This window comes from Myxocyprinus asiaticus, chromosome 38 (assembly GCF_019703515.2).
Source record: "Myxocyprinus asiaticus isolate MX2 ecotype Aquarium Trade chromosome 38, UBuf_Myxa_2, whole genome shotgun sequence".
Lineage (NCBI taxonomy): Eukaryota > Metazoa > Chordata > Actinopteri > Cypriniformes > Catostomidae > Myxocyprinus > Myxocyprinus asiaticus.
In genome coordinates this window covers 40,085,769-40,102,108 of record NC_059381.1, presented here as the reverse complement: position 1 = coordinate 40,102,108, position 16,340 = coordinate 40,085,769, and the positions used below count along the sequence as shown (strand labels likewise).

Genomic DNA, 16,340 nt, shown 5'->3' with positions numbered 1-16,340 from the left:
TGTTCAATATTGCTCTTCGGTGCACATTTAGTCTTGAGACTTTTGAGGCAAGATTATCAGTACATAATGACTTAAATTTTAGTCTGTTGTTCACTAAAAGCTAGCATATGGCTTCAGAAGAGTCATATGGTCTACTTTTAAGGTTATTTTTGTCCTTTTTGGAGACTGACAGCTCGTAGTAACTATGACCTATGCTAACAAAACTAAACAAAAACAAACAAACAAACAGCATACAGGTAAATAGGATGACATAAGGGTGAGTAACGATAAGATTTAAATTTTTGGGTAAAGCAGGTACTTCCTGTAAATAACTTAGCTCATGTTAAAACAGACAAAAACCTGATCAGGTGAAACCACAATAGTTTTAAAACTGTAAAATGTATTTTAAGAATAAAAATTCATGAAAATATTAGTTGTAACACAAGAATTGTTTATAGTCTGTTTATTTCAATAAAGAAAGCTTTTCCACAAAAAGGGAGAAAACTAACACCACATTATCTACAAAATGCTATACATTGCAGACTGTACAGCTGTCTGTAAAACATTGAAAATACTCAAGAAACTTAGATAAAATATTGTAATAAAAAGTAAATGCTAAGGCTGTTCAGGGAGGTTTGTATCAGTATAACTTGTATAGCTGTGAGTACCACAAAGTCCAAATCTGCAGTCAATCAGTGTCATTATCATTTAGGTATGATACATGAACATTTGAAACCTATCTGAGATAAAAATGTGTTTTCAGTATTTCTGTGTCTTCTAGGTGGTTTATTTTTGTTACTTTGGAGTTTGGCACAGAAGTAGTTAAAAATCAATACAAGACAAACATTTTGAAAAGCACTTCACGGCAGTAACACTAGACAGTTTTCCGCTCTTGTATGTTACCTGATTTCGTATATATTTTGCTGATTTTGTCTTGTTTTGTACACAAGTATTCAAATATTAATTTTAAAGTCAGATAACATCTGCAAATCATAAATAATGACTTTTTTGCCATTGAGACGCATCTTACTGGGGGCCGTTGCAAGCAGAGGTGTGGGAACCTTACTCCACTTGTTTGCTTCCATCTGATTTCTGGTCCAGTCGACTTTTACTGCTCTTCACCATATAAATAAAGTATGTGAGCGTTTCTTTTTCATTGACTGGAATATTCCGGAAGTGACGGCTCACTGTCTGAAAAACAAAAACAACATTATTAATAAATAAATTATACAGATTACGCAAATAAATGTGGGTCGCTTAATAGACCAATGCCTGTATCAATTCAGTCTACTACGAAGGACTTCACAGAAAATGAACTGCTTCCAACTACTGGCCAGAAAATGATGGATAAACAATGGATACTTCTTGTATCTTAGGATGGGCATCACAGAAAATTAACTGCTACCAACCACAGCACTTGCCAATTCAAACAGCAAGTAACACTTCACTGATCACTGCCTGCATCAATTCATTCTCTTAAAATGAAATAACACTGCTTTAAATGCATTTGAAAAGCCCTCCTTGTTTTGTGGTAAAGACCACAAATTGAGGTTTGACATACTTAAAAGGAAGCCCAACAAAGAAAAGGTGGAATTAATGAAAGAAAAGGGATTGTGTTTAGAATGTTTAGGAAATCTGACAAAAGCGCATGTGCTGCCAGATTTGTAACCAAAATCATCCAACCATCCTACATGTCAAGACAAAGGAAAACTAAATAGAATCTCAAACTATTACGCTCTTGTTGAAAGCATCATCAATATCAAGTGAATTGGTCTCTTTGGGTGATAGGAGGCATACAGGGACTGCCCCAAAGGAGTGTCATTGCTATAGTTTCAGTTAAGGTGAAGTTAAATATAGGAACCGAAATTGTGCAGACATGCTTTCCTCAACCATGGCAGCTCTGCAACATTCTGCACAGGGGAGTAGAAGACAATTAAATGCTGCTAACCATGGTTCAGGAGAAACCAGAGGCAAGTTACATTGTCACAACAGAACAGAATCTGAAATTGAATTACTGAAAAAATTAAAGTTATTCCTTGCATCACTTCATAACAGGAAAATGTCATTGATTCTGATTACTGTGATGGGCCACACTCAACATTGCTCAGTAGCAGCTCTATATGGTCTTTGCAGTGACACTAAATAGACATCAAAAAGATAAAATTGTGAATGAGTGTAATATTTAATATAAGACATCACTGTTCCATTACAAGTTTAATATATAGATGATACATCATGGCAATCTAGTAGGATCTAGCCCTTTTTTATATTATTTTTCTTAATTTGGCCATAATTAGAAAAAGTTTGGACACACCTGGCTTAAACAAACAACCATACCAAGACTGAAACTTGCCACTGCAGTACGCTTGGGACTGAAATCTGAAAACAGAGCTGCAATTTTACATGGATGAATCTACCTTCTGGTCAGACAGCACAACAATTAAGCATATTGTCAACACTACAAAGAGATGGAAAACGTACGTGGCAAACAGGATCTCCATCATTTGAACCTGAACAGTGGAGGTACATCAGTTCTAAACTGAATCCTGAAGATGCAGCCTGAAGAGGCATGATGTTTTCATTCAGTCTAAAGCTTAAATCAGTGGCCCTCACTTTCTCTCAAAACAACCATCTCACTGGCAAGCAACAACCGAAGAAGTGAGCTTAATCCTGGATGATGATCCAGAGGTGAAAAAACAGATCTCTGCTTGTGCCATCGTGATAAATGACAAGGAATGTCTAACTAGCAGATGATTTAATTACTTCTAATTGGACACATCTTAAAACAGCAGTGGCATGGATTCATAGTTCATAAAAGTTCTTAAACAGTTAATAGAGGAAAGAATAAAACCGAACACATTATCAGTGAACAGAAGAACTGTCAGTTATCTTTCAGTTAAAGATTTAGCTACAGCAGACTTAACATTTTTTAGAATCCTAGTCCAAACTCCTTCATCCAATACCAATTTTAAATCTTTCTCCCATAATCTCTTGATAGAAGTTAAAGCTCCATCCCCCAGACTCTGAATCAGCAGGGAGTAATACACTGATGCCTCATGACCTTTTCCAAAAGCAGAAATCACCTCTCCCAAAGTATCTGCCGCTTTAATGTGTGCTACTCCCAAAAACAGAACAGAGCATGTGGCGCAGCTGTAAATACCTATAAAACTGAGATCTGGGAATCCCGAAATGATGACCCAAATTCTCAAAAGATCTCAACACTCCACTCTCATACAGGTCACCAAGTGTAGCAACCCCCCTCACAATCCACTCTGACCAACAGAAAGGGGACTTGTTGATACATAATTTAGGGTTCAACCATATGCTTGAGGCAACATTTAAATAAATGTCCGAATTAAATACTCTGGCCACTCTTGTCCAAATCATGTGCAAATGTGAGATAAAGGGGTGTGACTTAACTTCTCTGGTTAGTTTGATAGAAAGGCTTTGCAATGGCAAAACAGGGGCAAGGACTTCCTGTTCAATATGAAACCAAGGAGGGGCTCTCTCAGGTGGAAGTGACCAATGAGCCAAATGTCTGAGACCGAATGCATAATAATAAAACTAAATCAGGGGGACATCTACAAGGAGAGATTGCAGCAGGCAGTTGAATTTTGGAATACAATTCATTTTAATAACATTAACCTTCCCAATCATAGATAAATGTAATGAAGCCCACCCACTCACATCACTTGAAAACCTTTTTATTAAAGGGTCAAAACTAAATCACACAAATTAGCTGGGAATAAAATGCCCAAATACTTAATGCCCTGTTTGGGCCACTAGAAGCGCCCTGCTGAAAATCCGTTACTGGGCAGTACGCTGTCAGAGCTAAAGCTTCGGATTTAGACCAATTGACTATGTATCCTGAGAATTTAGAAAAGGAATTAATAATTCTGTGGAGGCGGGGGCCTGGGTAGCTGAGTGGTAAAAGACGCTGGCTACCACCCCTGGAGTTCGCTAGTTCGAATCCCAGGGCATGCTGAGTGACTCCAGCCAGGTCTCCTAAGCAACCAAATTGGCCCGGTTGCTAGGGAGGGTTGAGTCACATGGGGTAACCTCCTCGTCGTCGCCATAATGTGGTTCGCTCTCGGTGGGGCGCGTGGTGAGTTGACGGTCTCAGACGCGGAGGCAGCTGGGATTCGTCCTTCGCCACCCGTATTGAGGCGAATCACTACGCGACCACGAGGACTTAAAAGCACATTGGGAATTGGGCATTCCAAATTGGGTAAAAAAAAAAAAAAAAAAAATTCTGTGGAGGCAAGGCATAGATCTAGTGGGGTCGGAGACGAATAATAAAATATAATCTGCGTAAAGCAGAAGTTTATGCGCCAGACCTCCAGCCATCACCCTGGAAAATCATCCTCCTTACTTATCGCAGCTGATAATGGTTCCAGGGCAAGACAGAACAATAATGGGGAAAGAGGGCAACCCTGACGGGTGCCCCTATCCAGAGTAAAATAATCTGAAATTAATCCATTTGTTTGTACCGCCGCTACCGGATGTCTATAAAGTAACTTAATCCATTCAATCCCGAACCCGTACATTTCCAAAATCTTAAAAAGATAATCCCATTCTACCATATCAAACGCCTTTTCGGCATCAAGTGAGATGGCAGCGACTGGAGTCTGTTCATTCGCCACTGACCACATGATATTAATTAGACGCCTGATGGTATCAGAAGAGCTACGGCCCGAATAAACACCACCTTATCTATATGTACAAGAGATGTCATAACTTTACTTAATCGGTTAGCCAAAATTTTTGACCAAATTTTAACGTCTAACTGGATCAGGGAAATTGGACGGTAACACTTACACTCGCTTGGATCTTTGTCTTTTTTAAGAATCAGACTGATCCGGGCTTGTGTCATGGTTGGCGGAAGTTTTCCATTCTTTAATGATTCCATATTAACTTCTAACAAAAGTGGAGCCGGTTCTGTAGCATAAGATCTAAAAAATTGCTACCTTGTCAAGCTCATCCAAGGTTATCTCAGAATCAAGAAAATTGTTTTGCTCAGCCGTCAGTTTAGGAAGATCTAATGGTTCCACAAAGTTTCTAATATCTTCATCAGTAGACAAAGATGTGGAACAATAAAGATCAAGATAGAATTCTTTAAAAGCACTATTAATATCAATGAAATGATATTAATAATGGGAATGGTAGAAAAAGACTCTCTCTGCTTTATATATCTAGCCAGAAGTTTTCCTGCTTTGTCCCCTGACTCAAAGTATGACTGTCTTGTCCAGAATAGCCAAAACTCCACCTTCCATGACAAAATAGTATTATATCTGCATTTCAATCGTGTCAATTCTCTAAAGCAATCAGACGACATACGGCGCTTCAGCCCTGTCTCGGTACTTTTAATATTCTCTACCAACTCCACGAATTCTCGTGCTTTGGATTTTCTGATGAATGAGGCATACTGTATAATCCCAAGCCATGCCCACAGAGGATACTGAGGACCAGTTGGTCTCCATATAAACACTGATTTCAGCCTTTATCATTTGTTGGAAATCAGGATTTTGCAAAAGGGATACATTAGAATAATAGAATAAATCTTATGGATTGATGAAAAAAAAATGTATAGTCCCTACCAGAGGGGTTCGAAAGTCACCAAATATCTGCAAGACCAAGATTTTTACACATCCTGTAAAACGTCACTGTTGCTCTAGGGGGCTTGCACACTTTTGCTTCATTGTGATCAAGGACTGAGTCCATCAATAGATTAAAGTCTCCTCCCAATATTATATCATGAGGCGTGCCCGCGGCTTGCAACATCCCTTCAAGATCAACGAAAAAGCCCTGATCATCAGCGTTAGGTGCGTAAATATTAGCCAAAATCAACATATGCCCCTGAATGTCTGCTAAAACAACAATGACTCTTCCTAATTTATCTTTAATCTGTTTAAGACATTTGAATTGTAAATGCTTATTTATCAATGTAATGACTCCCCTGCTCTTACTTGAGCCAGCACTAAAGAAAACATGTCCACCCCATATCTTCCCAAATTTTTCAGCTTTCTGTGGGGAAAGATGTGTTTCTTAAAGAAACACTATATCATATTTCTTACATTTAAGAAAAGAAATAACCTTCCTTCTTTTTATGGGGTGCCCCAACCCATTCACATTCCACATGGAGAGAAACAATCCACTCATATTAACATTTGACATATTAGAAAAAATAGATTGTGTGTCAAAAATAAAATTATAAAGACCACATTCCAATGTTGGTGCAACAACCAACCCCCCAACCTCCCCCAGAACAAAAAAACAGAAAAAATAAAAACATGTGCATTAACCCCGCATGACAGCGCCAACCGGCATCCATCCCTCTTAACTCAAACAATCCATGTACGCCTACGAGAGCCCCCGCGACAACTCTGCCATCAGATTGCTCAAGTCCGGTGCTTCTATAAAAATTTTGTGAGACAGAATTACACAACAGAAAATAATATATAAAAAAAACTCCAGCCTGGGGAAGAGTATGGGGGAATATTTTTACCTCATCCAGGAATCCTAATCACCAACTAATTCATTACAACTTCTGTCACAGAACATATTGGACCCTGCTTAAAAGACATCGTATTGACTCCTCCTTTAGCCCCTTCTGTGATAAATGTTCTGACCAACAGCTTGGATCTTTTCTTCATATGATGTGGGAATGCGAAAAGGTTAAAACATTTTGGAATGAGGTGTGTACTATCTTATCCAAAATTATTGACTATTCTATACCAATGAACCCCTCTGTATTACTACTGAATGACGATTCTATGTTGGCTTTCTCTAAGCTGCAAAAAATGGTTTGGCTTGCCGGTCTGACATCTGCAAAAAAAACTGTTAGTGCAATACTGACTCCCACCACACACCCTGGATATTTACAAGTAGTTGACACAATGTTGGAAATATCCATGGCTCGGGTGAATTTTGCACAAATCTCTACATTAAAGATCTGGACTATAGCTACTGAGAAGACCTCCAAGTATATTGCACATAACAATGACCAGGACTCAAGAGTGAATACCCTACCATCTTTTTTTTTTCTTTTTCTGTAATTTATGTTTCATAATTCCTGTGATCTTGTTTTTTTCTGTGATATTATCTACCTAGTATGTAACCCATTGTAAAGCAGGGTGGGGGAGGGAGGGTTGGGATATTGAATTGTCACGTTTATTCATTGTTTACATTCTGGCTTGTTTATTGTTAATAAAAAAAATTAAAAAAAAAAACTCCAGCCAATAGGCAAAATAAACACAAAGAACTATCCTGAAGGAGTGTTCCTCCACAAAACAAACTCCAGCCGTTAGCGGAACCAGCACCAAAAAAAAAAAAAAAAAAAAAAAAAGCCATTCAGTTTCCTCGGGCAGTCCAACGAATGTTCAGTAAGCCGCCCATTCGGCTGTCACATGAGTGCAACAGATTCCCTAATCACTCCAATGTTTTGCAAGAAATATTCAACAAAACAAACTCCAACCAATAGGAGGCATAAGCACAAAGAACGTGCAGATTCATCCACAAACTGTCCTTAAGTAGTGTAATTCCACAAAACAAACTCTAGCCACTAGGTGGAACCAACACAAAAAGAAACAAAAAAGGCGCTCAGTTTCCTCGGACGGTTCAGTGAGTCAGGCCCACTTGGCTGTATCGAGAGTATCACACAAGACTTACTCATTCCATTGACTTTATGAAGGACATCGCTTGCTGTGGGCATGTAAATATTTTACGGACATCCTTAGTTCAGTGCATCCGGAAAGTATTCACAGCGCTTCACTTTTTCCACATTTTGTTATGTTACAGCCTTATTCCAAAATGGATTAAATTCATTATTTTCCTCAAAATTCTACTAACAATACCCCATAATGACAACGTGAAAGAAGTTTGTTTGAAATCTTTGCAAATTTATTAAAAAAAAAAAAAAAATGAAAAAAAAAAAAAAAATCACATGTACATAAGTATTCACAGCCTTTGCCATGACACTCAAAATTGAGCTCAGGTGCATCCTGTTTCCAATGATCATCCTTGAGATGTTTCTACAACTTGATTGGAGTCCACCTGTGGTAAATTCAGTTGATTGGACATGATTTGGAAAGGCACACACCTGTCTATATAAAGTCCCACAGTTAACAGTGCATGTCAGAGCATAAACCAAGCCATGAAGTCCAAGGAATTGTCTGCAGACCTCCGAGACAGGATTGTATCGAGGCACAGATCTGGGGAAGGGTACAGAAAAATTTCTGCAGCATTGAAGGTCCCAATGAGCACAATGGCCTCCATCATCCGTAAATGGAAGAAGTTTGGAACCACTAGGACTCTTCCTAGAGCTGGCCGCCTGGCCAAACTGAGCGATCGGGGGAAAAGGGCCTTAGTCAGGGAGGTGACCAAGAACCCGATGGTCACTCTGACAGAGCTCCAGCATTTCTCTGTGGAGAGAGGAGAACCTTCCAGAAGAACAACCATCTCTGCAGCACTCTACCAATCAGGCCTGTATGGTAGAGTGGCCAGACGGAAGCCACTCCTCAGTAAAAGGCACATGACAGCCCGCCTGGAGTTTGCCAAAAGGCACCTGAAGGACTCTCAGACCATCATAAACAAAGATTGAACTCTTTGGCCTGATTGACAAGCGTCATGTCTGGAGGAAACCAGGCACCGCTCATCACCTGGCCAATACCATCCCTACAGTGAAGCATGGTGGTGGCAGCATCATGCTGTGGGGATGTTTTTCAGCAGCAGGAACTGGGAGACTAGTCAGGATCGAGGGAAAGATGAATGCAGCAATGTACAGAGACATCCTTGATGAAAACCTGCTCCAGAGCGCTCTGGACCTCAGACTGGGGCGAAGTTTCATCTTCCAACAGGACAACGACCCTAAGCACACAGCCAAGATAACAAAGGAGTGGCTCCGGGACAACTCTGTGAATGTCCTTGAGTGGCCCAGCCAGAGCCCAGACTTGAACCCGATTGAACATCTCTGGAGAGATCTGAAAATGGCTGTGCACCGACGCTCCCCATCCAACCTGATGGAGCTTGAGAGGTCCTGCAAAGAAGAATGGGAGAAACTGCCCAAAAATAGGTGTGCCAAGCTTGTACCATCATACTCAAAAAGACTTGAGGCTGTAATTGGTGCCAAAGGTGCTTCAACAAAGTACTGAGCAAAGGATGTGAATACTTATGTACATGTGATTTTTTTTTCGTTTTTTATTTTTAATAAATTTGCAAAGATTTCAAACAAACTTCTTTCACGCTGTCATTATGGGGTATTGTTTGTAGAATTTTGAGGAAAATAATTAATTTAATCCATTTTGGAATAAGGCTGTAACATAACAAAATGTGGAAAAAGTGAAGCGCTGTAAATACTTTCCGGATGCACTGTATCTATTCTCAATTTGGCCGGGAACATCAGTGCAAAAGCAGCCTTCCGTTGATGTAAGAGTTGAGGCATTCCTTGAATCGATCACATTTCTCTCGTCAAATTCGCAAAGTCTGGGAACAAGAAAATGCTGTGGTTCTTCCAAGAAAGCCTTCCTTTACTCCTCGCCTCGCATAACACGAGATCTTTATCATATGTTCTCAGAAATTTGGCCAGAATTGATCGGGGCCTGTCTCCCTCAGTGGATCGCCGAGCCGGAACTCTGTGAGCTCGCTTGATTTCCAACTTATGGCCTGTTATGTCGAGCAGACTCTGGAAGAGCCCGTCAAGAAATTTCACCATATCTCGACCTTCTTCATCCTCGGGAATTCCAACAATTCGGACATGGTTTCGCCGGTTACAATTCTCAAGGTCTTCCAACTTTTCCCAGATGCGCTCTAAGTCTACCTTGGTCGCTAGCAGGTTAGCAGCTAATTCTCTCTCCGATAACTTCAGATAATCGATCCATTTCTCAACATCTGCCACTCTTGTAACCAACTCAGTGAAATTCGTCTCCATGGCAGTGATTGATCGACGTATTACAGCAAGATCCCCCAAGTCGAGAAGTCACGTGATGACTTCTCGACTTGTCAGCGACTAGCTCTGCGCACTTTATAATCTGGTGAGATTCGATACATCCATCTTTACGATACATGCTCTTTGATGTAAACATGGCAAAGAAGTCAAAATCCTCAGACTCTGGAGACATTAAAAGACACTTACGTGCTCTAGCTGAAACCTCTGATGGGCCTCCGAGCCGGGGACTCGATTTGGACGGCACTTCGGGAGAAGAAATTCAGGGTCAACTGTCCGACATCTCGGTGATGCTGACGGAGGTTGTTGCTGATTTGGAGGATCTCGCTGTAATACGTCGATCAATTACGGCGATGGAAACAAAATTCTCTGAGCTGGTCACAAGAGTGACAGATGTTGAAAAACGAATAGATTATTTGAAATCATCGGAGAGGGAATTATCCGCTAATCCGCCCGCGTCCAAAACAGACGTGTGACACATTTTGGAAAAACTGGAATATCTCGAAAATACGAACCGAAGGAATAACATACGAATTGTTGGAATTCCTGAGCATGAAGAGGGTAGAGATATGGTGAAATTCCTGGAAGAGCTCTTCCCGAGTCTGCTCGACATAACAGGCCATAAGCTGGAAATTGAGCGAGCTCACAGTGTCCCGACTCGCAGATCTGCTGAGGGAGACAGGCCCCGATCAATTCTGGCCAAATTTTTTAGATCATCCGATAAAGATCTCGTGTTGCGCCAGGCGAGGAGCAAAGAAAAGCTTTCTTGGAAGAATCACAATATTTTCTTGTTCCCGGACTTTGCGAATTCGACGAGAGAGAAACGCGATCGGTTCAAGGAATGTAAGAAACTCTTACATCAACGGAAGATCGCTTTTGCACTGATGTTTCCAGCCAAAATGAGAATAGACACCAAGGATGGCAGCCAAGTATTTTTATGCCCCAAAAAGGCACTGGCCTACATAGAAACTATGGGCGAGTAAAATCATTGGCCGTTTCTTATGTGAGTGGACTGACTCGCTGTTCAGTGACTCAACAATCTAAGGAAGCTGGGCACCATTTTTGTTTCTTTTTATGTTGGCTCCGCCTAGCGGTTGGAGTTTGTTTTGTGGCATGACTCCTTGACGGAAGATCACTTTTAGACTGAAGTTCCCGGCCAGATTGAGAATGGTCACTATGGATGACCGCAAAATATCTACATGCTCACATAAATGACGTCCTTTATAAAGTTGACGGACTGAGTAAGTCATTGTGTATTTTTTTACGCGGCCTCCGAGTGAATTTGACTCGCTCAATAAACACTTGATCATCCGAGGTACCGGGATGCCTGTTTTCTTTCTTTCTTTAGCCTAGTGGCTGGAGTTTGTTTTGTGGAATTACACTGCTTCGGGACAGTGTTGTGGATGATTCTGTTCGTTCTTTGTGCTTGCACCTCCTGTTGGCTGGAGTTTTTGTGGAGTATTTTTAAGGGACATTAGAATGATTTCGTCATCTGCTGCACTCATAACAGCTGGCTCACTGAACAATTGTTTGTCTGTCCGAGGAAACTGAACGGCTTTATATCAGCTGGAATTTGTTTTGTGGAGGAACACACCTTCAAGACAGTTCTGTGAATGAATCTACACGTTCTTTCTGTTTATTCTGCCTGTTGGCTGGGGTCTGTTTTACAAAGTATTTTCTGTTATGTAATTTTGCCTCACAAAATTTGTGCAGACGTACCAGACTTGAGCAATCCAATGGCAAAGATGTCGCGGGGGCTCTCGTAGGTGTACATGGACCTTTTGAGTTTAGAGGGATGGAAGTTCAGGGTTTTATTGTTGTACTAATGGGGAATGTGGTCTGTATAATCGTATTTTTGACACAGTTTATTTTTTCTATTATATCAAAATGTAAAATGTTATTATGAGTAGGTTATATCTCTCTACATGGAATGTGAATGGGTTGGGGCACCCCATAAAAAGAAGGAAGGTTATTTATTTTCTTAAACTTAAGAAATATAATATAGTCTTTCTTAAAGAAACACATCTCTCCTCGCAGGAAGCTGAAGATATGGGGTGGACATGTTTTCTTTAGTACTGGCTCAAGTAAGAGCAGGGGAGTCATTATACTGATAAACAAACATCTACAGTTCAAATTTCTCAAACCGATTTAAGATAAATTAGGAAGAGTCATTATTGTTTTAGGAGAAATTCGGGGCAAAGGTTGATTTTGGCTAATATTAACGCACCTAATGCTGATGATCAGGGCTTTTTTATAGATCTTGAAGGGTTGTTGCAAACCGCTGGCACCCCTCATGATATAATATTGGGAGGAGACTTTAATCTTTTGATGGATTCTGTCCTTGATCATAGTGAAGCAAAAGTGTGTAAGCCCCCTAGAGCAACGGTGACGCTTCACAGGATGTGTAAAAATCTTGGTCTTACAGATATTTGGAGACTTCTGAACCCATCTGGTAGGGACTATAAATTTTTTCATCAGTCCATAAGATTAATTCTAGAATAGATTTTTTTTATTTTTATATCCAAGTCCCTCATTTCATTTGCTGTTGATTGCTCAATTGGAAACATTTTAGTCTCAGATTACACCCTGGTGAGTTTAGAGGTGTTGCCACATACGGAGAAAAAGAAATCATACAGTTGGCGCTTTAATGTATCCCTTTTGCAAAATCCTGATTTCCAACAAATGTTAAAGACTGAAATCTATGTTTATATGGAGACCAACTGGTCCTCAGTATCCTCTGTGGGCGTGGCTTGGGAGGCACTTAAGGTGGTTCTTAGGGGTCGGATTATACAGTATGCCTCATTCACCAAAAATACAAAGCATGAGAACTCATGGAGTTGGAAGGGAATATTAAAAGTGCAGAGGCAGAGCTGAAGTGCAGAATGTTGTCTTATGGCCTCATAGAATTGACCCGACTGAAATATAGATATAATACTATTTTTTCGTGGAAAGTGGAATTTTGGCTATTCAGGGCAAGACAGTCATACTTTGAGTCGGGGGACAAAGCAGGGAAGCTTTTGGCTAGATATATAAAACAGAGAGAGTCTTTTTCTACCATTCCCTCAGTGAAATCTGCTGCTGATGGTGAAATTTTTACCTCGGCCATTGATATTAATAATGCCTTTAAAGAATTCTATCTTGATCTTTATAGTTCCATGTCTTCGTCTACTGATGAAGATATTAGAAACTTTGTGGTTTCTAAACTGACGACTGAGCAAAAAAATGATCTTGATTGAGATAACCTTGGAGGAGCTTGACAGGTAATTAAGGCCTTGCCTACAGACAAGTCTCCGGGGCCAGATGATTTTGCTGCTGAATTTTTTAGATCTTATGCTACAGAATTGGCTCCACTTTTGTTAGAAGTTTATACAGAATAATTAAAGAATGGAAAGCTTCCTCCAACCATGACACAAGCCCGGATCAATCTGATTCTCAAAAAGGACAAAAGATCCAAGTGAGGGTAAAAGTTACCGTCCAATTTCCCTGATCCAGCTAGATGTAAAAATTTTGGCTAACTGATTATGACACTCTGGGCCGCAGCTCTTCTGATAACATTAGGCGTTTCATCAATATCATGTGGTCAGTGGCGAATGATCAGTCTCCGGTCGCTGCCGTCTCACTTGACGCCGAAAAGGCCTTTGATATGGTAGAATGGGATTATCTTTTTAAGATTTTGGAAATATATGGGTTCAGGAGTACATTTATTGGCTGGATTAAGTTACTTTATAGACACCCTGTAGCAGAGGTACAAACAAATGGATTAATTTCAGATTATTTTACTCTGAATAGGGGCACTCGGCAGGGTTTCCCTCTTTCCCCATTATTGTTCTATCTTGCCCTGGAACCATAAGCAGCCACGATAAGAAAGGAGGATGATTTTCCAGGGGTGATTGCGGGAGGTATGGCGCATAAGCTTCTGCTTTATGCAGATGATATTTTATTATTTGTCATTGACCCTACTAGATCTATGCCTTGCCTCCACAGAATTATTAATTCCTTTTCCAAATTCTCAGGATACAAAGTCAATTTGGCTAAATCTGAAGCTTTGGCTCTGACAGCGTACTGTCCAGTAGCGGCCTTCCAGCCGGGCGCCTTCCAGTGACCCAAACAGGACATCAAATATTTGGGTATTTTATTCCCAGCAAATTTGTCTGATTTAGTTAGAGTTAATTTTGACCCTACAATAAAAAGATTTGAGCAATGTGGACAGGTGGGCTTCATTACATTTATCGACGATTGGGAAGGTTAATGTTATTAAAATGAATTGTATTCCAAAATGTAGATGTCCCCCTCTCTTATTTCAAGCAATTTGATAGCATAGTGAAGTCCTTCATATGGAATGGAAAGCGTCCCAGGTTACATTTCAGTAAGTTGAATAGGCCGACTGACAAAGGTGGGCTAGGCCTACCCAAGATTGTTTTATTATTATGCGTTCGGTCTCAGGCATTTGGCTCATTGGTCGCTTCCATCTAAGAGAGCCCCTCCCTGGTTTTGTATTGAACAAGAAGTCCTTGCTCCTATTTCGCCATTACAAAGCCTTTCTAACAAACTAACCGGAGAAGCTAATTTGCACCACGTTATTTCGCATTTGCACTCAGTATGGACAAAAGTGTCCAGAGTGTTTAATTCAGACATTTATCTGAATGCTGCCTCGAGCATATGGCTGAACCCAAAATTATGTATTGATAAGTCCCCCTTCTGCTGGTCAGAGTGGATTGTGAGGGGGGTTAATACACTCGGTGACCTATATGAGAGTGGAGTGTTGAGATCCTTTGGTAATTTGACTCAACATTTTGGGATTCCCAGATCTCAGTTTTTTTTTTTTTTTTTTTTTTTTTTTAGGTATTTACAGTTGCGCCCCCTGCTCTGTTCTATTTTTGGGAGTAGCATACACCCCCATAAAGCGGCAGATACTTTGGGAGAGGTGATTACTGCTTTTGGAAAAGGTCATGAGGCATCGGTGTATTACTTCCTGCTAGTTCAGAGTCTGGGGGACGGAGCTTTAACCTCTATCAAGAGATTATGGGAGAAAGATTTTAATTTGGTATTGGAGGATGGAGTGTGGGCTGGGATTCTAAAAAACGTCAAGACTGCATCTAGAGACGCAAGGGTGCAATTATACAATTCAAGATTCTACATAGATTCTATTGGACCCCCTCTGGACTGTATAGGCTTGGTCTTAAAGACATACCCACCTGCTGGCATTGCCAATCAGAGGATGGAGACATGGCCCATGTTTTTTGGTGGTGCGCTGAGATTCAGGAATTTTGGTTGAAGGTACAGAGTTTTGTTTGTGACATGTTGGGCATTCGGATTTCGTTTTGCCCCAGACTCTGTTTCTTGGGTGATGGGGCGGTCATCAACGTAGGCAATAAATACATAAATGATTGAGTCCTCACCAGTGTGGTGATAGGCAGGCAGATTGTTTTAAGGGGTTGGAAATCGGTGGGAGCACCCTCAATTCGGGAGTGGTGCGAGGAACTGGGAAGGGTGTCAGCCTTTGAAGAGGTAATATGTAGAAGGCTGGGGATATGGGATTCTTTTAATGGGTAATGGGATATATATTTGATGTTTTTGGGTGGCTCTAGGAGTAGGTCTGTGGAGAGAGGAATATAGTTTAGAGCTGTATGTTTATTATATGTGTATGTGTATATGCGTATATACATATATATGTGTATGGGTGTGTATGTGTACACACACACATATATATATATATATATATATATAATTATTATTATTATTATTGTTGTATATTTTTATTTATTTATTCATTATTATTATTTTATTCTCTGTATAAGTGTGTACTTAAGACCACTGGGTAAGACCACTGGGATGTTCGTTTGGGGTCGGGTGGAGTTCTTGATTGGGGAGGGAGTTAATGTTGATTTATTGTATATATGATTTGTTTGTTTTGTTTGCTTTGAAAAAAATCAATAAAAATGTTAATCATAAAAAAAAAGATCCTCCAAGTCAGCAATGACCTTCATCAGCATCGCCTACCTGTTCAACATTTGACGCTGAATCTCTTTAACCTCACTGGCTAAACTGAGTCCCGGGCTTTCGGCCTGCCGCTCAGGGGCTTTCGCTTGAGCATGTAAGTGTCTTTTAATGTCTCCAGAGCCCGAGGATTTTGAATTCTTTGACATATTGTCTTCCTAGAACAGTTATGGAACAGGGTGTATTGAATGTCATCGGTTTATGACACAAAAAGTATTAAAAACTAGCAAAGTGTGCAGAGCTCGCCTTTCACACGTCCAAACCTCGCATGGTGCCATGCGACTCCCAAGATAATGCCTTTTTTATGGAAATGGGTATTTTCAATGCTTTAGCTAGTTTCTTATAGCCACTTCCCATTTTATGAAGCTCATCAACCTTTCGCTGCACATCATAACTTTATTCTTTTTATGGATGACTAAGAGAA

The 16,340-nt window shown here is 40.3% G+C and overlaps 1 protein-coding gene across 2 annotated transcripts in view; it reads right to left on the bottom strand.

Moving 5' to 3' along the window:
• Positions 1–427: 427 nt before the first annotated feature.
• Positions 428–16,340, bottom strand: part of LOC127429164 (histone deacetylase complex subunit SAP30L) — a 49,124-nt gene continuing 33,211 nt past the window's right edge. The window contains exon 4 of one of the 2 annotated variants that reach the window (XM_051678036.1): positions 428–1,170. In XM_051678036.1, coding sequence (XP_051533996.1) covers positions 1,042–1,170 — 129 coding nt within the window. In that variant the 3' untranslated portion in view covers positions 428–1,041. The remainder of the gene's footprint in view (positions 1,171–16,340) is intronic. The other variant, XM_051678037.1, reaches the window with a different exon arrangement.